General features: G+C 42.3%; 1 protein-coding gene and 1 long non-coding RNA gene across 11 annotated transcripts in view; one reads left to right on the forward strand and one right to left on the reverse strand.

The window, feature by feature from the left end:
• Positions 1-26,223, forward strand: part of LOC309666315 — a 667,877-nt gene that overhangs the window by 290,584 nt on the left and 351,070 nt on the right. The gene's annotated exons all lie outside the window — the stretch shown is intronic.
• Positions 1-26,223, reverse strand: part of SUGCT (succinyl-CoA:glutarate-CoA transferase) — a 789,655-nt gene that overhangs the window by 99,277 nt on the left and 664,155 nt on the right. For all 10 annotated transcript variants that reach the window (XM_082473570.1, XM_082473569.1, XM_082473565.1 and 7 more), the window contains one exon: positions 11,855-12,009. In XM_082473570.1, coding sequence (XP_082329696.1) covers positions 11,855-12,009 — 155 coding nt within the window. The remainder of the gene's footprint in view (positions 1-11,854; positions 12,010-26,223) is intronic.

The following is a 26,223-nucleotide window of genomic DNA, read 5'->3' on the forward strand; positions in this document are numbered from 1 at the left end:
TATTTCAGGTGAACAATTCTCTGTTGGGGGCTGTGCATTGCTTGTGTTTATCGCCATCCCTAGCCTCTACTCACTCCCTCACCAGGAACACACTATCCTTGTGCTGCCCCCGTTATGAGAACCAAAAATGTCTCCAGACATTGCCAAATGTCCCATGGCGGAAAAGCTGATCCCACCCTTCTTGAGAACCAGTGGGTCTAGAACACGCCATGAATGCGGAGGTGACTCTGAGGGGTCCTTTCAGAAGTTTCTTGTCAGTATTTGACAGGCTCCCACCCGCCAACTCTGACATCACTGCTCTCATTTCCACCCTGGGCTCCCACAAAGAGGTCAACACACAGCAGGCAACTCAGTCCCTTTTTCTTCATCACGCCTCCTCACGGGGCTGTACAGGCGTATCACCCTTAACAGTGGAGATAACTGATGAAAATCATCATGTCGAAAGGTCAAAATTGAAAGCCACATATTAAAAAATGACTTTTTGCCATCATCTAATGGGTAACTGTATTTGTGATCTATCGCTGTGTCACAAATTGCCCCAAACGAAAGCTAACCTGATCTATTAAAAATAAAGCTGAAACAACAAATATGTATTATTTCACACAGTTTCTGAGGGTTGGGAATCTGGGTAAGCTGCACGGTTCTGAGATGTCGGTAAGCTGTTGGCTAGGGTTGCAGTCACTGTCAGGCTGTACTGAGGCCGGAGGATCTGCTTCCAAACTCACTCGTGTGGTTCTTGGATTCACTTCCTCATTGGTTGTTGGACAGAAGCTTTAGTTCTTTGTCATGTGGGACTCTACGTAGGGATGCCTCACTCCATGGCAATTGGCTTTCCCCCAAAGTGAGCGACAGAGAGAGACAGAGACAGAGACAGAGAGGCAGAATAGATGCTTTAGTTTTTTATACCCTAATCTGGGAAGTGACGCACCATCCCCTCTGCTCTATGCTGTTGTGTCCACAGACCACCCTTGGCACAACATGGGAAAGAACAGCGCAGAAGTGTGAAGCAGGGGTGAGGCTCACTGGGGCGCCAGCTTAGAGGCTGCCTACTGTGGAAACCCCTCAGTAACTTAAATCTTTCTAGAGTTTAAGCTCTTCCCAGATTGAGAACATGACAATTTCTGATCATAAGTATCCTCAGTTTCACCTGAGGGTGGGAAGGAATTTGCATCTGGTCAGAACGATGACCTGGGGCACCACATCATCCAAAGGAACACATTCCATTCCTTACAGGACAATAGTGGGTCAATTCATTTTAGAAGAATTTTCAACCAAAGCAGGTTTTTGGTTGCCCTCTTTCAATAGGAAAAAATAATTAAAAAACCATAGCACATATTATTTGCTATTTCAATCAGTCACGATGCCATAAGAACATCAAGGTATAAGTAGCAAGGCCTTTCCAGATCCATGGTAAAACAAAGGGCATCAAGCTTAGCCTCCTACAAGAGATGGTCTCTGATCTGTCTCCTGGCCAAACACAGGCTTGTGAGAAGGGCTCTGAGAGCGCTCAAGTAATAATGGAGGACCCAGCGGCCTCTGGTCCCTCACGCCCTTCCTATGTGCTGTTCTGTGGATGGTAACTTGACAGTTAGCTGAGGGGAACATCCCCTAGCCCTGTCTTCCCATCACTACAGCTGCATGCTCCGCCCCATGGCTCAGCCTTCACTCCAGAAGGAGCTGGTGCTCCCAGAGGCTGGGCACAGTGGAAATCATAATAAAAAGATTGTGATGCTAAAAAAAAAAAAAATCTCTTCATCAAACTACATTTAATATTGAGATCCTTCTCTGAGTCAGAAATTTGCTTATAACAAACCATCTCACAACAGTGGAATAAAACAACCTTAGTTTATGTGGGTCAGAAATGTGGGTAAGGCTCAGCCGGGCCATTCTTCCGCTCCACGGGGCAGTGGCTGCTGTCGATTACTCAGCTGTATTCATGTGATTGCAGAGGCGGGCTGGAGGTCTGGGAAAGATTCACTCACATGTCTGGTGTCTTTGGGCTCCTCCGAGTGGCTCCTCTCTCTCTGAAGAGAGTGGGCATGGGTATCACGGGATTCCTCAAAGGACAGTGGTCAGACGCCTTTCATGGTGCTCGATTTCCAAGAGCAAAAGAGCATGACGCTAAACCTCTTCAAGGCTCAGCCTAGAATTGGCACTACCCCAATTGGGGTATTGGTAGTGCCCAATTGGCACTATCACGTCTACCCCATTCTGTTGGTCAAAAGGAGTCACTTTTGAAAAGTTCTCTCATGTCAAACCCCCTTTGTGTTTAAAAATCTCTGGCCTAATGTTTTTGACCTCTAGACCCAGACTTAAAGGACTCATGTGATTAGGTCAGACCCACCCAGACAATCTACCTATCTTAAGGTCATCTGATTTTGGACCTTAATTATAGCTGCAAAATCCTTCCACAGCAGTACTTAGATTAGTGTTTGACTGAATAACTAGGAGAAAGTATGTGTACATCAGGGGCTGGGAATCTTGGGGACTATAGAATTCTGCCTACCAAAGTGAGACAACTGGTAAAATCTGAATTATGTTTGTACATTAATTAATAGTATTGTATCAATGTTAATTTGCTGGCTTAGCTAATTTTGTATATTGGTTACATAAAATGTTAATATTAGTGGAAACTAGGTGAGCAGTATATGGGAATTCTAAGTATTATTTTAATAGTTTTTGTAAATATAAAATTATTTAAAATAAAAAGTTCAAAAAAAAAAAAAAAAAAAGCAAGTCACCAGACCAGCCCAGGTTCCAGGGGAAGGAAAATAAAGTGCATCTTTTGATGGGAAGAGAGGCATGTGCCTATCGGGAGGGAGGAATTGATGGTGACCATCTTTGAAAAGTGTTTATTACAGGCACTACGAGTTTAAAAAAGAATGAACATAACCAGTTCTTCTCTCATAGAACATGTAATCTGGTGAGTGAGAGAATGTCTAGTGGACAGATATTTACTGTGTGTCTCCTGTAGAGTAAGCATCATGGTAATCACTGGAGATGCAGTCGTGACTAAGATACCCACAATATTACAGTTAATAGGAAAGAGCAATTGGTGACTAGTAATTATAACTCAGTGTGTGATAACTGTTAACGGTCAGATAAATACAGAGGCCTGAGATAGCAAACAAGATGCAGAAATCACTTCCAATTGTGGAGATCAGAAAACGCTTCGTTCATGGGTTAAGACAAACACTAAGATGTACTCTCCTCTCCCCTCCACTCCAACCCTTTGAAATTGCTCCAAACAAATCGAGAGAAGTTATCTGTATGGTTCACTGCTGTATCTTTTATTTGGGGGGAATTATATTTTTCACTGAATTTGCTTGTAGAGTAGATTTTTATACAAATGAGTATTTTCCTACTAATAAAAATTGTAATTCAAGCTGGAGTCATATATATCATCCTAGATTATCTGTCGTACTTCTTTCATCTGTCCAAGGAGAATCTGAAATTTCATTGGAAATGGGTGTCACTCATTTCCTGACGTTCAGTACCTCTAATAAGCTATCCTTTGTTTACACTGATGTCTCTCTCTCTCTCCAGGTCTAGATTTCAGCAGTGTGCTGGTTGTTCTCTAGGGCACTAAATGGTGCCCCCTACGTGGTTAAGTCCAAGCGTTCTAGGCTCTATCATTTTTCCCAGCAACGGCCTTTGGGAGAGCTGCTTTTGACCTACTTCATCAGCAACCTTATGGCTCCATTGAACCTTTAAAAAGATTCACACATGGCAGGCTATCTCTGTAAATTCATACACAGAAGAATCTTCTGGAGTTGGGGGAACATTTTCAGGTCCTCTTTGGTAGACGTATATGTTCTTAGGATGTTTAACAGTTGAAAAACTGTGATATCTCCCTGAGACGGCAGCCTGAGGAGACTTTCCTGAGGGTTTTGCTGACAGTGTTTGAGCTAAGCTGATCCTTTTGGGAACCCTGTTATTTCTAGAGCATTTGTAAAGGTTGAAATGAAGGGATTAGGGTCTCTCTGCTCCTGATATGTCTTGCCCTTTACCCCTTTGAAGATCCCGAAGTCCTGGGGTGCATGAGCTTTAGGGACACAATCTGAGGGTAGCGTCCGTGGTAATGACGGCAGGGTATCACTTAGTCACACTGAAGGTGATGGAGCAGAGGACCTGTGAGTGTGTCCACTTTAACATGACGACTTCCATCTTTTTCTTTTTTTTTCGTGGCTATGCCATGCAGCACGTGGGATCTTAGTTCCCCGACCAGGGATCGAACCCGTGCCCCCTGCAGTGGAAGCGTGGAGTCTTAACCACTGGACCACCAGGGAAGCCCCGACCTCCATCTTCAGGCAGTAGCCTTCAGGGCTTCCCAGGCACATTGAATAAGTGCATTAGTACACATAAATCTAGTAGGATAGTGCTTTACATATAAGACCTTAACAGACATTGTTGTTGGTATCATTGTTATTATTATTATTATTAAGCATCAAATTTAACCCCAGTCACAGAACTCCTAAGAAGATCTTCCAGCATTGCTGAACTATATCTATCATGTATCCTGAGAGAGAGAGAGAGAGGAAAAAAAAGAATATAATAAGAGCTCTTATTTCACGCGGATGCAGAGTAAGTCTACTTCAACTCTGCACAGGAAATGAAAGGTACTAACTCTGACAACCAGCAGAACCCTCTTCCTCCCCCAGCTGGGCCTATTCTAGCTCTGACTGTTCATTCTCCCAAGTCAAAAAACCCTCCCCCAGAAAGGTACCCACACAGAGGCCCACCAAGCTACTCATTTCACCACGTGTCACCTGGGTCGTATGAGTGTAGCTGCACAAACTGATGAGTTTTGATCACTGTCATCTCTGCAGGGTTCTGTCGGTGACTTCAGCTAACTGAGTCACTTAGCGAGGCCTGAGCACCACCTCTGCTCGCGTGCTGGGCCCGCACCCTTTCACTTAAGTTTTCCCAGAAAGTAAATTTGGAGAGCCAGGCAAATGTTTGGGATGCAGAAGATGGGAAACAGGGGCCCAGAGATGGAAACCCTAGTGACTGGATATTTCCAACTCTGTCATATTTTTTAAGAATGGAACACTCTCCCATTTGCACAGTTCAGCAAATCAAGCTGAGAAGATTCAGGGTCCTGGGTCACTGGGCACTGTTTCCAGAGGTGACCTGTGGGTCATTGCATTTCTGTTTTGCCCCCTCATCTGTGTCAATGCCATTGCAAGCGTTTGGCTATCTATAATGATAATCTTGGAAATACAGTTCATTTTCTACCTCCCCTAAAGAGTGAATCTTTAGCAGTCCCCCCAAAATAGATGCTACAGTTTTCTTGACCCTCTGAGAAGAAAGAACACGGTAATGCCCATTAGTAGTATATTTCAAAGCTTTGATCAAGAACAGCCAGGAAGTCCTTTGTAAAACCTACAAACATAAATTCAAGTCTACTGGGGTGAATGTGTGTTACACATGTGGCCATGTCCCATACCAAGAGATGCTACAGCAATCCGAATTTTTCTCTAGGGTTCAGAAAGAGGTAAAGGGGCAGACAGAAAGATGTTTTCCTGTGGCCGTTTTACATTAATTTCTTTCCTCTCAGTTGTGTGTTCTGAAGCTGTGTCTTGCTTCATGGGCAGCATTTGTGCACAAGTTCTGGGTGAGAGCAAGTTCTGCTCATTCTGCAGATGAGCAGCAAGAAAGCTTTGCTCCTCCAATCTCTGTGGTCAAGAGTCAAAGACACCAATGTGAGTTCAACAGACTGTCATGTGGTTCATTTGCAAAGAAAAAGAAAGGGGTGGGGGGAGAAAGGAGGGGCGTGTCTGAGTGTTTTTCATCCTGTTGAAGAAGAAAGCAAAGGGAACTGTGAGGATCCAGGCTCCCCATTTCACAGATGGCAAAACCAAGGTGGAGAAGGTACCGCCTTTCTGGAGGCCGTTTGACAGCAGCGATTAGGGGCAAACTACTAATCCCCCTTAGAGGCCGAGTAGCTGCCTTCTCCAAGAAAAAGCAAGAAACAAAGGGACTTCCCTGGCCGTCCAGTGGTTAAGACTCCACGCATTTCCACTGTAGGGGGCACAGGTTCAATCCCTGGTCGGGGAACTAAGATCCCACATGTGGCAAGGCCAAAAAAAAGAAAAGAAAAGATAAAGCAAGAAACAAAGGCCAAGGCTGAGTGCTGGAGCAGAACCATTAACCCTCATGCCCTCCTTCCCCTTTCTCTGATGAAAACTCAGTCACAACAGCAAGACCCCAGCTGTCACAGAGTCTAGTCCCTGCTCTGTATTACATTTTATTTATTTATGTTTTTCTTAGCACTGGGGGCATGTGACAGGGAGCAAGCCCGAGGGCTCTGCCTCAGACCGGGGTGACATCTGGAACACTCCTTCGCTTTGTTCCCTGAGTTTTGAGGGAGAACGAGAGGCAGCCAATTATTCAGGGCTCACCCCGCCCACAGATTAAGCCAAAATCGCTTGTGGAGTTGAAGTCATGGCCAGAATTACCACTAGCTATCTTCCAGATCACTGAGCAAGTCCTATTTTTCTCAAGGTCAGTGGTGGCTTTTGGTGTCCATGCTTATGTAACACGGACAGAAAGAAAAAAAGAGAGAAAGGAGCGGAGGAGGAGGGAGAGGAAGATAAAGGAGAGGGAGAGAGAAAACATTACTATAGAGAAAGGATGGGGAAAAAGTGAAAAGTCAAAAAGGAAGTGGAAATAAAAAAAGAGAAAGTAGAAAAAAATGGACTTACAGGGAGGTGTCAGTTAGTCACTTTGCAGGGCAGTGATTCTCCTGTCATTTTAAACTTTCAAACCAAGGAAGAGCAGCCTCCGTATTAGTTTCCTATTGGTGCTGTAACAAAATATCACAAACGCCGTGGCTTAAAACAGCACAAATTTATTATCTTACAGTTCTGGAGATCAGAAGTCCAAAATGAGTCCAAAATAGGTCTCACTGGGCTAAAATCAAGCAGGACTGCTTTCCTTCTAGAGGCTCTAAGGGAGAGTCCTTTTTTTTTTGCATTTTTCATCTTCTAGAAGATGCCTACGTTCCTTCATTCATTTCCATTTTCAAATCCCATAACGATCGGAAAAGTCCTTCTCCCATCATGTCACTCTGACACTGACTCTTCCACACTTAAAGGCCCCTGTGATTGTATCAGGCCCACCAGGAAAATCCAGGATAATCTCCTTATTTTAAGGTCAGCTGATTAGCAACCTTAATTCCCTCTTGCCATGGAAGCTGACACTATCCACAGGTTCTGGGAATTAGGACATGGGCCTCTTTGGTGTGCCTATCACAGCCTCTTATTTAAGAAAAAGGATATAAATGACCTAATTTACAAAACAGAAACAGACTCACAGACTTAGAGAATGAACTTATGGTTACCAGGAGGCCAGGAGGGAAGGGTGGGGGGCGTAGGGATAGATTGGGATTGACATATACACACTGCTCTGTATAAAACAGATGACCAACAGGGACCTACTGTAGAGCACAGGGAACTCTACCCAACATTCTGTGATAATCTATATGAGAAGAGAATCTGAAAAAGAATGAATATGTGTATAACTGAATCACTTGGCTGTACACCTGAAACTAACACAACGTGGTTCATCAGCTATGCTCCAATATAAAATAAAAATTAAAAAAAAATGTTGCAAAGGGTCAGGAGGCTGGGTAGTCCCTTTAATGTTAAGATCTTAAAGAATGGGAAAAAAGAACTATTTCTCCAGAAAAAAAATTTGAGGTGGGTGAGTTCTGTTTCCTGGGTAGCATTTGAGCACCTCTCAGTGCCCGTCCTCCCCTCTTGGCATTCACACGTCAGGTCAGGCTGGGCTCACACTGTGATGGGCTCACCAGGGTCCCCAGGGCCAACACACCCTTGGGTCTGCCTGACCTGGGCGTACTCTCTCTTCCTTTCCTCCTCATCCAATTTACTTATTCCAACTCTCCTCCCTTCAAAACTCACATTCTCTCCCCCTAGTGTGTAGAATAAATATATGGTTTCAAAGTATTTGCACTCGTTTGTCAATAATACGTTAACTTCCTAGAGTGATACTAAAAGACATGGTTTTGAATCAGCTTTGGGGGAAATGTGTCTATTGGAGGTGCTTATACTCCACGAATCTCACCACATAAACCTGTCCTGCATAGAGCCAGCCTGGTTTAAAAGTTCAGGTCCAGGGACTTCCCTGGTGGTGCAGTGGTTAAGAATCCGCCAAAGCAGGGGACACAAGTTCGAGCCCTAGTCCAGGAAGATCCCACATGCCGCGGAGCAACTATGCCGGTGCGCCACAACTACTGAGCCTGCACTCTAGAGTCCGCGAGCCACAACTACTGAGCCCACGTGCCACAACTACTGAAGCGTGCGCACCTAGAGCCCGTGTTCCGCAACAAGAGAAGCCACCGCAATGAGAAGCCCAAGCACCGCAACGAAGAGTAGCCCCCGCTCGCCGCAACTAGAGAAAGCCCGTGCACAGCAACAAAGACCCAACGCAGCCAAATAAATAAATTAAAAAAAAAAAAAAAAGTTCAGGTCCATTTGTGCCCAGAAGATAGCCTGGTATGTCTATACAGAGAAACCACTTAAGCATCACATGAGAGTAGGAATTTATAAAACACTGAACCCTGGTATTTCTATACTAGGATTGTAAGAAGTAACACAATTTTATCCTGAGGTCTGAGAAAAGTTCTACATTTCCTCTGTGATGTGTTTTTTATTTTCCCAACAGCTGTTTGAAATGGAATTATGTACCTTTCTTCCCGAACCTTTTCATCCTCCTTAACAAATAATGACTGTACCACAAAATAGAGAGGGAAAAGAAGTGAGCTTGACATTCTGGCCTCCTAAGTGGCACTGATACTACAATCAAGGTGAACAACCATTTTCTGCAGGCATCTCGTGTCTGAAGAATCTCATGAATTTAAGGACTCACTATAGCGGATATTCTGCCATGAACAGAAGCAAATGCAAGAAGAATCTATTAATCTTGGGGGATGAGCTTGAAAATGAACAGCCCAGGGCCAGGGAATGGAGGGTGAGGACGGTGCCTTTCTTTCCCTCTCGTCTCCTTTGCCACATGAGCTGTCAGAGCAGAGGCAGACGATCTGGACCTAACGTTCTTTCTCAGCACCTGCTGGCCCAGGGTCTGGAGAACGAGTCCTGTGGATAAAGGCAGCATTGAGCCACATGGGACAGGGACAAGCAAGACTCACATCCGTAAAAGCAGACCACATGCCAACGTCATGGGACCAAAGAGTCAGTGGTGAGCTATCAAATGCAGGTGAGATAAGAGCGGGTGTGAATTTCCGTGCCAAAGGCTGAAAGCAGGGGTCTTGAAGTCTTATGCAAAAGGCCCCCACTGTGGGGTTATCTAAGAGGTTAACCCCACATAGTCTAATAGTCTAATGAGCTAGTATGAAATAACCTATGTGAGACCTCCCTTGTTTTTCTGTTTTTTTTTTTAAAAATCATGATTGGGCTTCTAACTGCTAGTAGATGGACTGAACACGAAAGAACACCAAGTAACCCGGGGGAGTCACACAAAACTGGTCAATGTTCATTTCTCTTCTTCTGGGGAAACATTCAGCATATCAGAATGCATGATGGAAAATATCATGCTTGATTAACCAGAAAATCATGGCAGCAGAAAGTTTAAGAAAAAAATCAAGGGAAGGAAACCAGTTGCTCATGGACACACATAATGATTGACCCGCGAAGTTTCAAAGAACTTTCTAGGCCAACCTCAGACACAAATCTACCAGAAGGTAGGCCTTGACACAAAGTGAACTGGAGCATATGGTATCTTAATAGTATGTTTGGTTTTGGAAATGCATAAGATAATAGGTCCTGATCATTAAAACAGCACATTGTTTATAGGTATAACTTGATCTGGGACATGTTGCTAGAAATTTTAGCAAGCACAGTGTTTCTTGCAGGACTAATTATCTATCTGAACTTGAAATATATTCTAAATTACTTCTCTCACTAAATCAGTTGGGTAAATGCTATCTGTTGGGTAATGAACAGGTTCAAAGTTCTCCTGGATCGTTTTGAGGTGTGTAGGTGGAAATCTGGACAGCTACATATATGATTACACTGGAGATGGTCTCCAGTGGCGACTCTTGCTGTGGACCAAGACTGCACAATCAATCAACCTTGATTGATTTCAAGGTTTTAGAGGCATTCTGTGACCCTCTCTGAATGATCAACATCCTGCTACATATGGCGACCCAGATATTTAAGGGTTATTGCTCAGTAACCAAGTAATTTGCATTTCAAGACATCTACTTGGATCACTAGGAGAAATGGTGGAAAAATGTCTTTCAAGATATGTGTTTTGCCAATTCTCTGTCATCCAGCCTTTTACCATTTTCATTACTAATTGTATATACATGGAAGAATTTCATTTAGATGTCTGGCCTGAAGTGAATGTCTCCAAATATATATCTACAAATTAGCCACTGGGGGAAAAGTACTGAAGAAGGTATCAAATTACCCCTGCATGATGAAATTCTAACTAGTGGGATAACAGCAGGAGTTCTTCAGAATAAGTTGTCCACAAAGAGGAAAGCAGAGAGGACAATAAGTGTTTCAAGAATTAGTAGGCATTCTTCTAAAATGTCCCAGGAGGCCTCGTGAGAAGACAAACTTCCTATTTACTTGGAGTCCCTGATTCTACAAACATATTGGGGCTTACAGCATGCATAAATGGCTCGAATCTTTCCAATAAAAAAGAACACAATAAGAAAACTAGCTCTAAATCACAGTTTGAAAAATGAACATCTGTAATTTAACTTTCAATGACCACTTGGCATGTAATGACATGGCTTTAAGATATATGTGCCTAACAGCATGAATTGTGTCATGGGGTCATCTGATTCCTTGGTCTGTACCTGGGCTTGGGTGATTGGCAGTCTGAGTGACAATTCATCCTGGAACATATAGGCAAATCAGCCACCACCTTCTGGACAGAAGATGTTTCTATATTTCAAATTCACTGACAAATACTTAAATGCAAATACTTAATATTAAGGCATGATATAGTCTTCTACAGTGGATACTCAGATCACAAAGAAATATTTTCCTTTCAGTCTCCAATTTATCATTATTTAGACGTTATTTAATACCGAGATAGTCATCTGACATTCATTTAAAAACCTATTGCATTTGTACTTGGCTCAAAATAAGGTACCAATTAAAGAACCACTCTTCACCCCATACATCCCAAAATTCATTGGTGGAGATTGATTTTCTGCCATGTCTCATGAAATAATCAAAGAAATACAACATAAAGCCACTATTTACCCCCATGGGGGAGAACGGAGCTCAGTTTTATAATGGACATTAACAAATTCCATGGTTTAAATTACAGATTAACAAAGGGTTCATGAGCTCAAAATTAAGTTATTCTGTTTAAAATCAATCACCGAGACTGTCATTCTGCTTATTGCTTTGACTTCCTAACAAAGGTTTAAATGAGGACTTTATGTGCAAGTAAAGAACGTCAAGAGATCTGCTCTTTTTCAGACCTGCGTGGGCTGGAGGGGCAAACGTTTAGGCTATTAACGTAATTAGAATGAGGAATGTATTTTTCCAGAAAAAAAAAAAAAATCTTCACCCAAAAAAAAAAAAAAAATCCCACAAATCCACAATTAATCTATTATCTGGGGGGAAATGGTAAGGAATCAAAGGTGGGGTACGTTTAGAAAGCACTAGATTCATTGATACGAGAGCCATTCTGGAGACGCCAGGCAGGAAATCTGGAATTCCTCTAACTCTTCAGTGGCAGGCACCAGAATTGGGGAGAAGGGTCCAGAAAGGCTATTTTGACTTTGCTAGCAAAATGCATTAGAACTGTGGTTTTGCAAAAAAGCATATTTCCTTTGTCACTCAACCTCATGTTGGGTCACCACTCCAGCGCTGAACAGCTCTGTGATGGCCCTGTCATCGTATCTGAGGACCTCCTTCAGGATGTGCGTCGTGTGCTGCCCAAGCAGGGGGGGCGGGCCGGCCTCTGACATCTTGAACTCACTGTATCTCACAGCTGGGCCTGTCAAAGCGGGAGGAAAGCAGGAAACCTGTTAATGACTAACCCTCAGAAATTCATTACCCAAGCAGCCTGGGGTGTTTGAGATGAATGCCAGGAATATCACTGCCAGTTACACCCTTGCAAATGGACCATCATTTTGGAAAGAACTGTCTTTGCACACATGGCTTTTCTTGACTTAGTTTTATCCAACTGTGCAGTGGTCATCTGACCTGCCCACCACCATGCAGGGGGCCGGCCACATGGATGCGCCTGGCCTGTCACAAAGACTCACAGGGGTAGGTCACTCAATTGAGTTGACTTTCTGGGTCCCAGAGAACAGTGGCCATGAGTACATAGTGTCTCTCTGAAGCTGGAAATCTGACCCCAGGTGAAGGTAACACAAAGGTTTACTGCTCAGCATCTACTGTAGGGTTCCAAGATTCAGTTCAACAGACCGCAGATCAACTACACCTCAGCCAGAGCCTGGGTGGTAGAAGAGGTTATGGGTGCAAGCTTCATTGTCAGAGAGATTTCTGTTTGGATATCAGCTCTTCTACCTTCGAGCAGCGCCATCTCGGACTAATCACTTAACGTCTCTGAGCCTCGTGTTCTGCAACTAAGCTGGGTATGATCAAGTTTACCACATAGACTTGATGTAAGGATTTAAATGAGATAATGGACAGAAAGCACGAAGTAAGCATCCCCTAACCCACAACAATGCACAAAACCTGCCGGCCACTATGATGACACAAGCTGCCCCATCACCTCCCTTGATGCTTTGCAGTGCAAGGGGGAAAAGGATGTTTATTGTCAGCTCTTTGCCGAGCACTGAGCCACTGCAAACAGGGTGACTCAAGAAATGCTTTCAACACCTGTTGGGAATGGATTTTATCATCCCCAGTCTTCACATAACGACGCTGAAGTCCCCAAAGCTAATAAGGTTTTGCTCAAGGTCACATGGCTAATAATTAAGAGCCCCAGGAAGCAGATCCACGTCCACCTGAGCTGTCTCACATTGAAGACCATGTACTTTCCATAACCTCAGCAGCCTCGTCTTGCTTCTCACTCTTCCATGGACAAGCTGGGGAACATGCTGTTTCAACAGATTTTACTTTTGTTGCCTCATTCAATAAATGGTATTTATGTTGGCTGTCCTTTACATCTCACTTGATTAGGCTTCGGGAAAACAAATTAGGGAGTCACAAGAAGACTACAAAACAGTACATTTCTATCTCATAAAAATTTTTCCAGCCTCCTCTCGATTTGGGGAGCTCATAGGAAGAACAAATAAAACCAAAGCACATGTGGGTAACAGAATGTCAGTGAGTAAAGCAGCAAATGTGCTGCCGGCTCTTCGGAGAATTCCATTCAGAAAAGGTCATGTTGAGGAAGCCGTTGTTGATGGAGAGAGGGGACACAGACCTCCTAAAACCATCAAGCCGCCCCTTTCTGTCACCCATACCATCCACTCCGGATAAACGGCAACTTCCAACTGATTCCACAGTTTTCCTTCTCTGAAGCTCGGGGAAATTCCTTTTTTTTTTTTTCCCTTCTCACACTTCCTTTCAAATGCTCCAGTGTATGACTGGGTTTCACGGGTTTGTCCCTTTTCAGGAAAGGAGCACACATTGGGAAGCAGTGTCCCCTAAACTCCCGGGAAAGCTGATAATTTGGTGTTTTAGGGATGTGCTCCATTTTGACATTAACCATGGTTTTCACCTAAAACTTATCTTTCAAAAGAAGGATTCTGCTGAGCGAATACAAGGCTGAAGTCGAAGTCATGTGTGTGGCTTTTTCCTAACTGGATGACCTGAAGCAAGACGATCAACTGGAAAACAGTCACTTGACTATTCAGGAATCTGGGTTGAAACACAGCTACCATCTACTGCTATTGCTGCAGCTGCCAGGAGTATTAGCAGTGGTAGCTACTGTTTCCTAAGAATCTGGGCTGTGCCAGCCACTGTGCCAAAGGTTTTACACACATCATCTCCTATAATCCTCACGGCAATCCTGTATGGATGTTGACGGAGGTTTAAGGTAAAAGGGTTAAAGTTAGGATCCAGGTTGGAAAATGAGAATAACTTGCCCAACATCATACAGCTAGGAAGTTGTCAGTTTCCAAGTCCAGGTCTGTTGGGTTTAGGAACTTGGAGTTTTGTTAAAAAAAGAATGGGTTGAGGTGAAATTCACATAACATAAAATTCACCATTTTCAAGTGAACTATTCAGTGGCATTTAATACATTTGCAATGCTGTGTGGCTACCACCTCTAATCTAGTTCCAAAATATTTCCATTGCTCCTGAAACGGAGCAGGACCCTACCTGTGGTCCTTGCCCCCCATGTCCTCTGCCTGCCTTTGGTCTGTGCAAAAGCTTTAACCAAAGAATAAACTTAATCAGAGAAATAAGAAAATGCAGAAACAAAGGAAAACCGTACAACAAGACTAAATAATCATAGTTTAGTCATTAAGCGTAGTTAAGGACCTTTAGTTCCTTCTCAAGGGCTATAGATAATATTCTGAGCCCTATCCTGTGAGCTGTCTTATAGACACTGAAACCCCACCAGGTGGAAGAAGTGAACTACATGATGGCCAGACTGTAGCTGTGACATTAGCTGCCACAATTCCAAGAATTGGCCTCAAGGAAATGGGAATAAACCGACCCTGGAACTGAAGATTAACTGTACTTAAAACAATCAGGATGACGCTGGTCAGACCAGCGATGACCGATTTCAAGAAGACTGTCAGAGCTGACTGTGCTGGTTCTGCATGTGGCCCCCTCCCTCCATCTATAAAAGCTCTTGCTCCCTGACTGTGAGGGGTGGAGTCGGCCTTTGGACAGGCGTCCGCCCTCCCCCGCAGGGCATCCAAAATAAGGCAAACTTTCCTTTCTTCCAACCTTGCCTCTTTATTGGCAAGCAGCCTGACCCCACTTTCAATTACACTCTCAGTAAAACCCTCATCCCTTAAGCAGATTCTCTCAATTCTCCCCTCCCCTCACGCCCCTGGCAACCACTAACCTTCTTTCTGCCTCTAGGGATTTCTCTATTCTGGATATTCCATATCAATGAAATCACACAATATGTGGCCTTTAAGTGGCTGGGGTCCTCCACTTAGCATAATGTTTTTGAGATTCATCCACATTGGAGTACTGTGGTATTGGTACTTAGAACTTGGAGTTTTAACCACCCTGCAGGGATGATGTATAAGGGAATTCTTCAGGTCCAGCCATAGGAAAGGGCAGTTCAACTTGTGTCACCCTCACTATGCACCATCCTTTCCTGGGAGCTTCCGGATCCACACCGAACACTATGCTACCAAGTTTGGGATGAAGGGCATTTAACACTTTGCACAAAAAAATCTTAGAGAATTTAGGTTAGTGGAATGGTATTACTTGGTAATTTTTAGACTTGCTAGGATAAAGACACCTGGAAGATACTATATATTTGGAAAGCTTAGGCTTCTTTAAATAAATATAAGTTACTAAGTAAGCCATATTGCAGTTTATGAAATTGTATATACTTTTTCATATGCCCCTTCAGAAACCAGGTATTTTGCATATGATTGATTTTAGAAAGATTCTGAAGCTGGGGTTTGTCCATGTAATTTAATATCAGAGTATGGTATAGGTATCTGTCTTGTACTGGCAGTTTTCACACTGCAATTTCCTATACGTTTCTTAAATACAGCAGTGCTCCCTTATCTGTAGGGGATAGTTTCCAAGACCCCATGTGGATGCCTAAAACCACAGATAATGTCAAACCCTACGTATACTCTTTTTTCTTATCCACACATACTTATGATGAAGTTTAATTTATAAATAAGGCACAGTAAGTGAGGAACAACTATAACTACTGATAACATAGAACAATGATAACATACACTGTAATAAAAGTTATGTAAAAGTGGTCTCTCAAAATATCTTACTGTACATATTTAATGCTTTTTCCATCTTAACTAAGCACCTATGACATACTGTGGACTTAACTTTTGCAGTTTGAGGTGTGACATCAAAACTAGCATGAATTTCTTTTTCCTTCTTCACAATTTCACAGATAGAAGATTCGCTCTGACTGTAGATCTCAGCGACCTCAGCTTACAGTTTATTTTTCTTTCCTTATTAAGTTGAGGACTTTCACCTTTTCACTTAAAAGAAGCTCTTTACAGCTTCTCTTTGGCATATCCGAATTGCCAGCATCACTACTCTTGTGCTTTGGGAACATTATTCAGTAAAATAAGGGTCACTTGAACACATGTGCTGCCACTGACGGACAGTCAATCTGATAACCTAGATGGCTACTAAGTGACTAACGGGTGGATACGTTGGACAAAGGGATGATTCAACGGACAGAGGGGGATGGCGGGAGAGTTCATCACTCTCTTCAGAATGCCACACAATTTAAAATTTATGAATTATTTTTTTCTAGAATTTTCTGTTTAATATTTTTAGACCATGGTTGACAATAGGTAACTGAAACTTTGGAAAGTGAACCTGTGGATGGGGGTGAGTGAGGAGCTACTGTAGAGTATCATTTTGCCACGTGGTTTATAAAAAGCAGAAATGTACAGTCCCTTAAAAAAATATATAGATATGCACAATGAGACAAGGAAGGCAATATCTAGATCCCAGAGGAAGCTAAGTTCTCATGAGTCAATTGAATCCTGTCCTTGTAACCCTGTGCAATAATCCTATGTACCTGGGACGTCCCTCCCAGTCTAGGCTTTGCATGAAGGGTTTTTCAAATATTTGTTTCAAGAAGTAGAACATGTTTGACATAATTATTTACATCTAAGGTCCAGAAAGAATGATCTGATTTTCTGTTTAAGAAAAAAGATGAGCGGATAAGTCACATGTTCTTAAATTACTTTTTGGCAAAGCAATATCTACACCCGCATATGCTTTCAAACACTTGAAAGCTGTGTGATCTTGAGAATTCTTAAAAGTCCCTGAGTCTCAGTCTACAGATTTCTAAAGTGAGGTTGGCAATACCTATGGAGGATTGGTTTGAGCAGTTGGGTAATACAATATGGGTAATAACATCAGTAATAATCAAAGAAATGTGTATGAAGATAATGAGCCCCAATTTTGTTTATAAAACTAGCAAATCATCTTGTGGATGTCATCTTAGCATGTGTTTAAGACATCCGTGATTGGGACTTCCCTGGTGGTGCAGTGGTTGGGAGTCCGTCTGCCAATGCAGGGGACCCGGGTTCAAGCCCTGCTCTGGGAAGGTCCCACATGCCGTGGACCAACTAAGCCTGTGCGCCACAACTACTGAAGCCTGTGCGCCACAACTACTGAAGCCTGTGCGCCTAGAGCCAACACTCCGCAACGAGAAGCCACTGCAATGAGAAGCCCGCGCACCACAAAAAGAGCAGCCCCCTCTCGCGGCAACTAGAGGAAGCCCGCGTGCAGCAACGAAGACCCAACGCAGCCAAAAAAAATACATTAAAAAAAAAAGAGGTCTGTGATTGGTAGGAATACAAATTGGTGCAATCCTTCTGGAGGGAAATTTGTCAACTCAAAATCAAGAGTTTAAAAAGTGTTCACACACTTAGATGGAGAAATCCTGCTTAAAAAATTTTTTTTTTCTATGGATGTAATCAGGAATATTGACAAGTTTTATTGGCAAGGATCTAAACAACTTTCTAAATCTCCTTAATACTCTTAATACCTCTCTCCTTCCCACAAGGCTTTCTAACACACAGCCTGTGAGGGTTCTTTGTGGGGCATTCTGAACTTAAAAAAAAAAAAAAGAAAGAAAACTTTTCCATCTTTTCTTAGCTTCCAAAGGTTACCTTGTTAAGAGTAGGTGTTTAGCAATCATTCCCTCATGTACTGTCCTCAAAGGCCTATCTCTAACCGCTTCCTTCCAGATAAAGAGGTCAAATAGTTGTAATACTGAAAAAAAAATTAGGAAAATATGCCCAAAACTTTGGCACTGGTTCAATAAAGTACAGTACATCTAAATGATGGCAAACTGTACTATAATTTCAAGTTGTGTATTTTGGGGCTTTGAACAGCTATAATTGCCTTCACTCTCTCCTGATAAACCACTGAAATAAAAGTACACAAGTTAAACAAACAAACGTAAAACTTCATATGAGGGAAAAGGATGGGAGAGAGCATCACTAGTGAATGGGATATTCCAACAAATTTAAGAATGACATGGATGGGATCATGTTGATGGGGAAAAGAGGTAGAGAAAGCTGAAGCACAGAATATTCTACAAGGACACTGAGAGGAAGTCGATGCCAATTGGTCTATTTCACCTCCCCAAGAGCCTCTTTTTTAAAAATTTAATTTAATTAATTAATTTTTTAATATTTTTGGCCACTCTGCGCATGGCTTGTGGAATCCTAGTTCCCCGACCAGGGATCGCACCGGCACCCTTGGCAGTGAAATCGCCGAGTCCTAACCACTGGACCACCAGGGAATTCCTGAGCCTCTTTTCTTAAAATCAATGGTTAAGAGAGAGACAGATCTTAGACTAGAAGTAGGGCTGAAAGCAGAAGGACTGAACGCCTCGATATAGACTAGTCTCACTGGTTTCTACTAGAAACTAGAAGAAAGTGAAGCTTGCTTTCAAATTTCTAAACTGAAATGATGTTAAACCTAGAATTGTATATCCAGTCAAATGATTAATCGAATATGAAGGTATTTTCAAACTTTCAAAGATTAAACTTACTAAGTATGTTTCTTGAAGTTGACTCCAGTAAAACACTGGAGTAAATGAAATAAGAGGAAAATTTTGGTACGCACTGAGGACCAACCAAGAAGTGTAGGGAAGGAAGGTCCCAGAATGACAGCTTGGACAAGGTAGAGATGGAGAAGGACAGAGATCTTCAAAAGGGGGAGTCTAAGGAGGCAGAAGAGCCTTAACTGTATAATCAGTATGACTGAGAGGCTGGAAAAAGTAAAATAATGAGATAAAGCTACATACGCAAGAAAAAAAAATAAGAACTAGGAACTCCAGAAAAAAACAAAATTTGCCTAAGAAAATCAAGATTCAAATATGAAGCAAATTACAATGTGGCAAGATTTTAAGTAATTGATGGAATGTAAGTAAAGAAAATCCATTTGACTTTGATGCCAAGAACATTCAAGAAGCACTTATTATCTGTGTATCCTCGATAACGGCACAAAGCATAGTGCATTAGATTGTCTATTAGTTGCTGTATGCCCTATGCAGGCAGGAAAATGCCAACCGTATTTGCTAACTGGCCCTCCATGCCTTTCGTGGTCCTTCTCATGAAGGTAACAGCAAGCATCTTCTCTTGAACACTTGTGATGACTGTGGACTCTGCTTTTTATTTGCATTATCTCACTGGACTTTTCAACTTACAAAATAGAGAGCATTATAACTTGCATTTTACAGATCAAGAAATTGAGACCCTTTAAAGGGTTAGTTTGTCTAAGGCTACCCAGCTAAGTAAGCGATAGAACCAGGACAAAATGTCCTGTACGTCAGACTCCACGATCCATGCTCTGTCATTCAATACAAATGTGTTGAACTAATTATTGCTAACAATTAAAGATATTTGAATAAATACTATTTATATTATTTTATTAATTCATTTATCCACTAATTTATTCTACATATAATTTGTGAGTATCCCTGTGTCAAGATCTGGGCTATATAATCTAGATACATGTTAGCAAACAAAATGTATCTAGACCCTCCTTTCATGGAATTTACATTCTGATTTGGAAGACAGACAAATAGGCAAACAAATAAATAGTTTTAATTTGACAGAAATTATAAAATGAGTAGAAACCTAGCTGAAAAGAGGAGAGTACTGCAGGCACGGTGGAGAGGGGTCATGGGGTAGTAAAGGACTACATAAGTCCCCTACATCCGAACCTTCAAGTTGTGAACTTTCAAAGATGCGAACGTGTCCCTGGATGCCAGCTGTTGTACTGTACTACTGTGCTTTTCAAGGTACTGTACTGTAAGATTAAAAATGTTTATTTTTGTGTTTGTTTTTTATGTGTTATTTGTGTGAAAAGTATTATAAACCTATTACAGTACTACAGAGCTGACTGTGTTAGTTGGGTACCTAGGCTAACTTGTGTGAACAGGCTTGATGTTCAAGGCACTGAAAAAAGTTCCAGGGTGGCTCAAACATCATTTGGTAGTTTCTAGATGAAGTTGGAGGGAGAGGCACAGGGATTTATAGGCTATGGTAGTAAACTTGGATCCTATTCTGAGTTCACTGGGAAGCAGCTGGGGCTTTAAGCAGAGCAGTGACAAGACTTAAATACTCCCGTTGCTGGGCAGAGAATGAGATCAAATGAGCTTGGAGGCTGTTCTGGGGAGATCAGAGGAGACGATGGTGGCCTAGACTAGGATGGTGCTTACAGAATTTAAGAAAAGTGGATGTATTTGAGAGCTGTTCGGTGATAGAATGAGAGGGCTTGCTGATGAAGTACACGGCCCACCCAAGGTAGTTGAGGAGGGAGGGAGAAGGATCAAAGGAGAACTCCCTTTTCTGAGTTGAGTAACTGGTGAGGCCATTTACCAGATGCTGAATGGAGTCACAGACAAGCCTGGGTGGAAGCAGAAGTCAAATTCTTTTTTGAAGATGCTGTTTGACTTGCCAACGAGATATCTGAGGAGAGAAGCCTTTAGCTATGCAAGTCTGGAATTCAGGGAAGAGTTTGGGCCAGGATATGTAAATTTAGAGGTCATCTACCATCTAAATGTCTTCATTCCAAAGCAATATATTTCCAAGGCAACTGTATTTATTCCAACATCCCTGATGCTGAGGTTTTAAATTCGTTATTTAGGCAGCCTTTTCTCTACTACCTAAGTTCTATATCAAAATCTATTGCATCAGAATGGTTTGTGTCCCCAGGAAGCAAATTAAATGAATGAAAAATTAATCTGTATAGCTCATAAGTTCGGAGATAAATGCATTTCTTTTTTCTTTTTTTTAAATAAATTCATTTATTTTATTTATTTATTTTTGGCTGTGTTGGGTCTTCGTTGCTGTGCGCGGGCTTTCTCCAGTTGCGGCGAGCGGGGCCCTACTCCTCGTTGCAGTTTGCGGGCCTCTCATTGCGGTGGCTTCTCTTGTTGCGGAGCACGGGCTCCAGGCGCACAGGCTTCAGTAGTTGTGGCTCATGGGCTCCGGAGCGCAGGCTCGGCAGCTGTGATGCACGGGCCCAGTTGCTCCGCGGCATGTGGGATCTTCCTGGACCAGGGCTCGAACCCGTGTCCCCTGCACCAGCAGGCGCACTCCCAACCACTGTGCCACCAGGGAAGCCCGCATTTCTTGCAAAGAGGAATTCTTGGCCTTGAACAGACACATCTCCACTGACTTGAGGGGTAAAATCAGGGCAGTTTTACTTGTGAAAGAACTGTGGACTCTGTGCTCTCACAGAAAGAGGCAGAGAGAGAAACGCAGAGTTCTCTGAGACTGAGTGATAGATACCTAGGGATGACCAAAGGTGTGGATGTTTTTCATCTGCAGTAACAAAGGCAATCAAACCAAACAATGCTGAAAGAAATGCACACCACACAGCAATCTCCAGCACAGCAGCTGGTACCAAACCTGGAACCCCAGGTGCTGCCCTTGTGAGGAGCCTACCTAGTCAAAGGATTGGTGGGCAAAGCCCTCACCAGGAAGGGGGCTGAGTGGCACAGCTTGTGGGTTAGACCCACTTCTCCATGAGGACTGTGTGCGAACTGCCCTTGGTCCCTCAGGAACAGCGTGTCAGATTCTAGGAAAGTGACAATGCCTTTGACCTCAACTTCTGCGTATGCCCATTCTTGGGAGGCTGAAATAATAAACCTCCAGGAACCCATAGGTCGAGAGCTGGAGGCTGACAAAATGCAAAGGTAGATGCGGAGGAACCTGCCCCAGTCTCTAGTCATACACGATGACATTGGCAACTACTACTTAGTGAGCCTTTACTGTATACCAGGCCTGGGGCAAAGAGTTTTGTATTTGTTAATCTAATTTGATCCTCACAATAACCTTAGAGAGTTTTTGCATTTATCAGTGCCTTTTATTCCTATATCACAGAAGAGGAACATGCAGCTCAGAGAGGTTATGAAATATGTACAAGGGCACACAGCACACAGCAGATGCACATATAGATCTGCTGATTTCAAAGCCACTGTTTTCGAGAAGTGACATGGCAAGAGGGTTAAGAGCGTGGGTTTGGGGAGCCAGAGGGTCTAGATTCACATCCTGGCTCTGCCATGTATTGAGTGTATCTCCTTGGGTAATTTACTGAATCACCCGTGCCTCAGCATCTTTCTCTGTACAATGGGGATGAAAATGGTCCCTTCCATATAAAGTTGTGAGGAGTTTTAGAACTTCTTAGAACAGAACCGAGCACACAACAAGCACTCAATACATGCTAGCTGCTGTTGTTACCTTTCCTTCTTTGCTGCAGTGCTAACCTTAGCAACCTAGATTCCTCAAGTAGAGCCTTGGTCACCTGTTTATTTCAGACTTCTACTTCCCAGAACATGGACAAGTGAGCTGCATTTCAGATTCACGACAGCGAGCTGGGGATAAAAGCCTTAACTTTTAAAAATCTTTAACAGTCAAGGATAAGATTATTTAAAGGAAAAGGAAAAGAGAGGAAGGAACCCTTTTTAAAAAAAACTCAATTCTATTCATTCATTTTACTTAAGGGCAGCTTTTTTTGTCTTCAAATACTAATTTTTTAAAAAGTTTTATTTTATATTGGAGTATAGTTGATTAACAATGTCATGTTAGTTTCAGGTATACAGCAAAGCGATTCAGTTTACGTATACATGTATCTATTCTTTCTCAAATTCTTTTCCCATTTAGGTTGTTACAGAATATTGAGCAGAGTTCCCTGTGCTACAAGGAAGGAACCTTTTCTTAAGCACATCCGACATAAGAAGCACTTTTCAAATGTTTATTTCATGTATTCCTCACTACAGCCCCTTGAGATAGGCATGTTTTCCTCTTCCTACAGATAACAAAAGGGAGGCTAAGGGAGGTTGAATGATTACCCGATCATCTGGTAAGTACATACTTACTATCTCCAACGGCATCATAACATACACCAGAAATTAATTTTTTACTCTCTCGAATTTAACTAGTTATGTTAAAAGGAACTTTGGAAACATGGGACTTATTTTACTTACTTAACAAACACTTACTCTGTGCCAAACACTATTATATGTGCTTTGCACATTTGATTCACTCAGCCCAGAAGGTACTACTATGATCCCCATTTGCAAAATGGGGAAAACTCAGCAACACAGCAGGGGAGTCACAGAGCTAAAAGGGTCGCAGAGCTAAAAGGAGCTGAGCCAGGATTCCAAGCCAGAGAGTCTTGCTCCAAATCCCGAATCTTTGCCAATGGGCCACGCTGCTTCCCAGTAGAAAGGAAAAAGCAAAAGAACAGAGAATTATCTAGCTGGAAAATAAACTCGGGGTCTTGGAGTAGAACATGCCAAGGAGTAGAACATGCCAGCTTCAGATTTCGTCTTCTGACAGTCTATTCCCTCTGTGTTTCTAGATCACAGTTCTACCGGATTTCTTATGCAATAGGTACTCATTACTACTTCATCTTTTCACATCAATTTGTCATACGCCGCCTATTTCGTTGTAGGAGGTCCTGGAAACACAGCAGCATCGATACGTTCTGATTTCTCATGTTTCTGAGTCAGGCAATGCTCTCCAAAGCTTTCCTCTCTACCCACCCCAAAAGGAATGAAACCTTCACTGTGTTCTCTGTGGAAAGTTATCTGGTTCAAGACACAGGGAGGGCCCAGTTCCTGGTGTGCCAGAAAATTCCTCAGACTAGCCCTGTGTCGTGTTTTCCATCTGTGGTTTGAGGCCCTTCGGTAACAAGACCCTGACTATTCTGTCTCATCTCCTCTTAGAAACCTTCCACGATTCTCTTAGGCTGAAAAGGGAATCTACCCCATATATGCAAACATCCCAAGCTACTCTAACTATACACAGAGTTTGAGCTACGTTTCTATAATCCAGACCAACTTAATAATGTAAACAGTTTCAGGAAACAGAGGTAGCCAAAAACATGTGGGAAACCATAATGAATATTCAAGTAATGGGAACATAAGATCACATCATCACGAGGGAAGGAACCTCAACAGTCCTTTTTTCCAGAACTCCATGCACCTTCCATCTTCATGATGCATTTCTAAAGCAATGAAACAACTTATTGCTCAACCTCACAGCAAAATGGCAAAGGATCAGCACTAAGGGTTAAGTTAATTAACATAGCTGGCCAGTCCAATCATAATGGAAGAGAGAATGAATACAATTAAAACTGTGTGGGTCTTTTCATTTGTTGGGTTTTTTTATGTCTGATATGGGTGTCAACTTTTTTAAAAAATTAAGAATACTTAAAAGCAAACATCTGTTTCATAATATATGAAATGCTATATCGAAAGTTTTTATTTTGACTTCTTTGGCCTATTGCTAAGATACGTACTATAGATACCATTTAATCTTCAAGGCTTACTAGTGTAATAAGAAGCCAAACTTCATTTCACTGAAAATAATGATAGCTCCAGTACCAAGTTATTTCACAATTTCCCCTCCACTGCTTGAACTCATCATCGTAACAATAACAATATTTTTTATACGGTGCCTCTCAGCCATAGCATCCGGGGCGCCAAATGGAGCCATATTAGAACACATTAAACCCATTAGATGTAAGATAAAAACAGATAAAGCCATTTCAACTAGCATGGAATAGTGAAAAAAGGCCACAGAGAATAAAAATGGCTTTGGACATCTTGAACAGAAGGACTCGATCGATGGCACTGCTTATATGGTCCGGCATCCCAGAAACTCGAGGCAACGTGTGGTGTGTACCACCAACTTGGACGAGTCACCCAGTCTTGGCCAGGGCTCAGAAGCACCATATATCACTACTGCTGTAACAGACTTTAATTCATTATTTTGGAGCTCAATAAAGATGCCTCAAGCCCCACTACCTACGAGGTAAGAGTATATTTTCAACTATGTCTATGGTCCTGTGGTAGTCATCAGTGTTCATCAGATGTCCAGTTTCCACCTTCCAGGGCCACAACAGTGTGACATGTCCTGATCCCTCTGTGTGAGGCCATGGGATTGGCCAACAAATGGTGAATGGGAGGGATGTGTATGCCCCACCTCCAGGCCAGAACACTCAGTGCTGAGGTAAGCCCCTCCAGGTCTCTCTGGTGTAACAAGTCCACCTTGCAAACCATGGTGAACATGGGATGTGAGCAAGGAATCTACTTGTGTTGTTTTAAGCCAGTGTGATTCGGAAACTGTTACTACAGCATGACCTAGCTTGTGGAGACGGATTCCATGCCTCAGTTTTAAAACAGAGACCTACTTGCCTGAACCAGAGGAGGGGCTCATTCACCTAGTCCCTCAGCACTCCTTTCAAAAGCATTCAGTTCAGATGTTCCAAATACTTTGAAACTCTCATTTTATGTGGAGTCAATTTTGCCCAGTGGAATGATGAGAACAGCTATTATTTATTGAGTACTTACATGTGTTAGGCATTTGGTGGAATGCTTTTCATATATTATCTTGTTTGATAGACTAAATGACTTTTAAAAGTAGGACGATTATTATACCGTTTTATCAACAAAGGAAAGTGGGGTTAAGCAACGTTATCAAAACAACACAGTCAGTCAACTAAAGAATTTTGTTAGAATTGAGGCTGGCTAAATACAAAGTGCATGCTCGTTAACACTAGGATATATTTCCTCTCTGCATAATGTGGAAGAAAATCTGTTCGCATATCAGTGGCTGAATAAATACCATTCTTTGGCAGATGGTGTTATAAAGCAGTACTGTATTATAAATACTTATATATTTCATGATTGCTAATCCATTAAGGCATTTATCTTTCATTTGATAAAGAAACAGGGTAACTTGCATTTGATTTATCTATCTTGTTCCAACCCACTGAAATGTCATAGTAGATTATCCATTTCCTGCTGGAAAAAATATACGGTCCATAAGGAAATGCTATTTATATTCATTAGCGAACACGCCATCTCCCCTCAAAGTGTGCTCCCCCAGCTTTCAGCTGAGGTCTCTGAAAAATGTCGGGCTGGAAGAAACTACCCCCTGAATGCTTCTTTCCAACATTTGTGTTTGCTTCTAATTATCTTCAACACTTCTGAAAACGCTAGGAAGGGTGAAGAAACACCTTGCTGACAATGTGCTCTTTGCCAAAATAATCAATCCTCCAGCTTCTTTTGCTTTCTAAA

This window comes from Balaenoptera physalus (genome assembly GCF_965194825.1).
Source record: "Balaenoptera physalus genome assembly, chromosome: 8".
Taxonomy (NCBI): domain Eukaryota; kingdom Metazoa; phylum Chordata; class Mammalia; order Artiodactyla; family Balaenopteridae; genus Balaenoptera; species Balaenoptera physalus.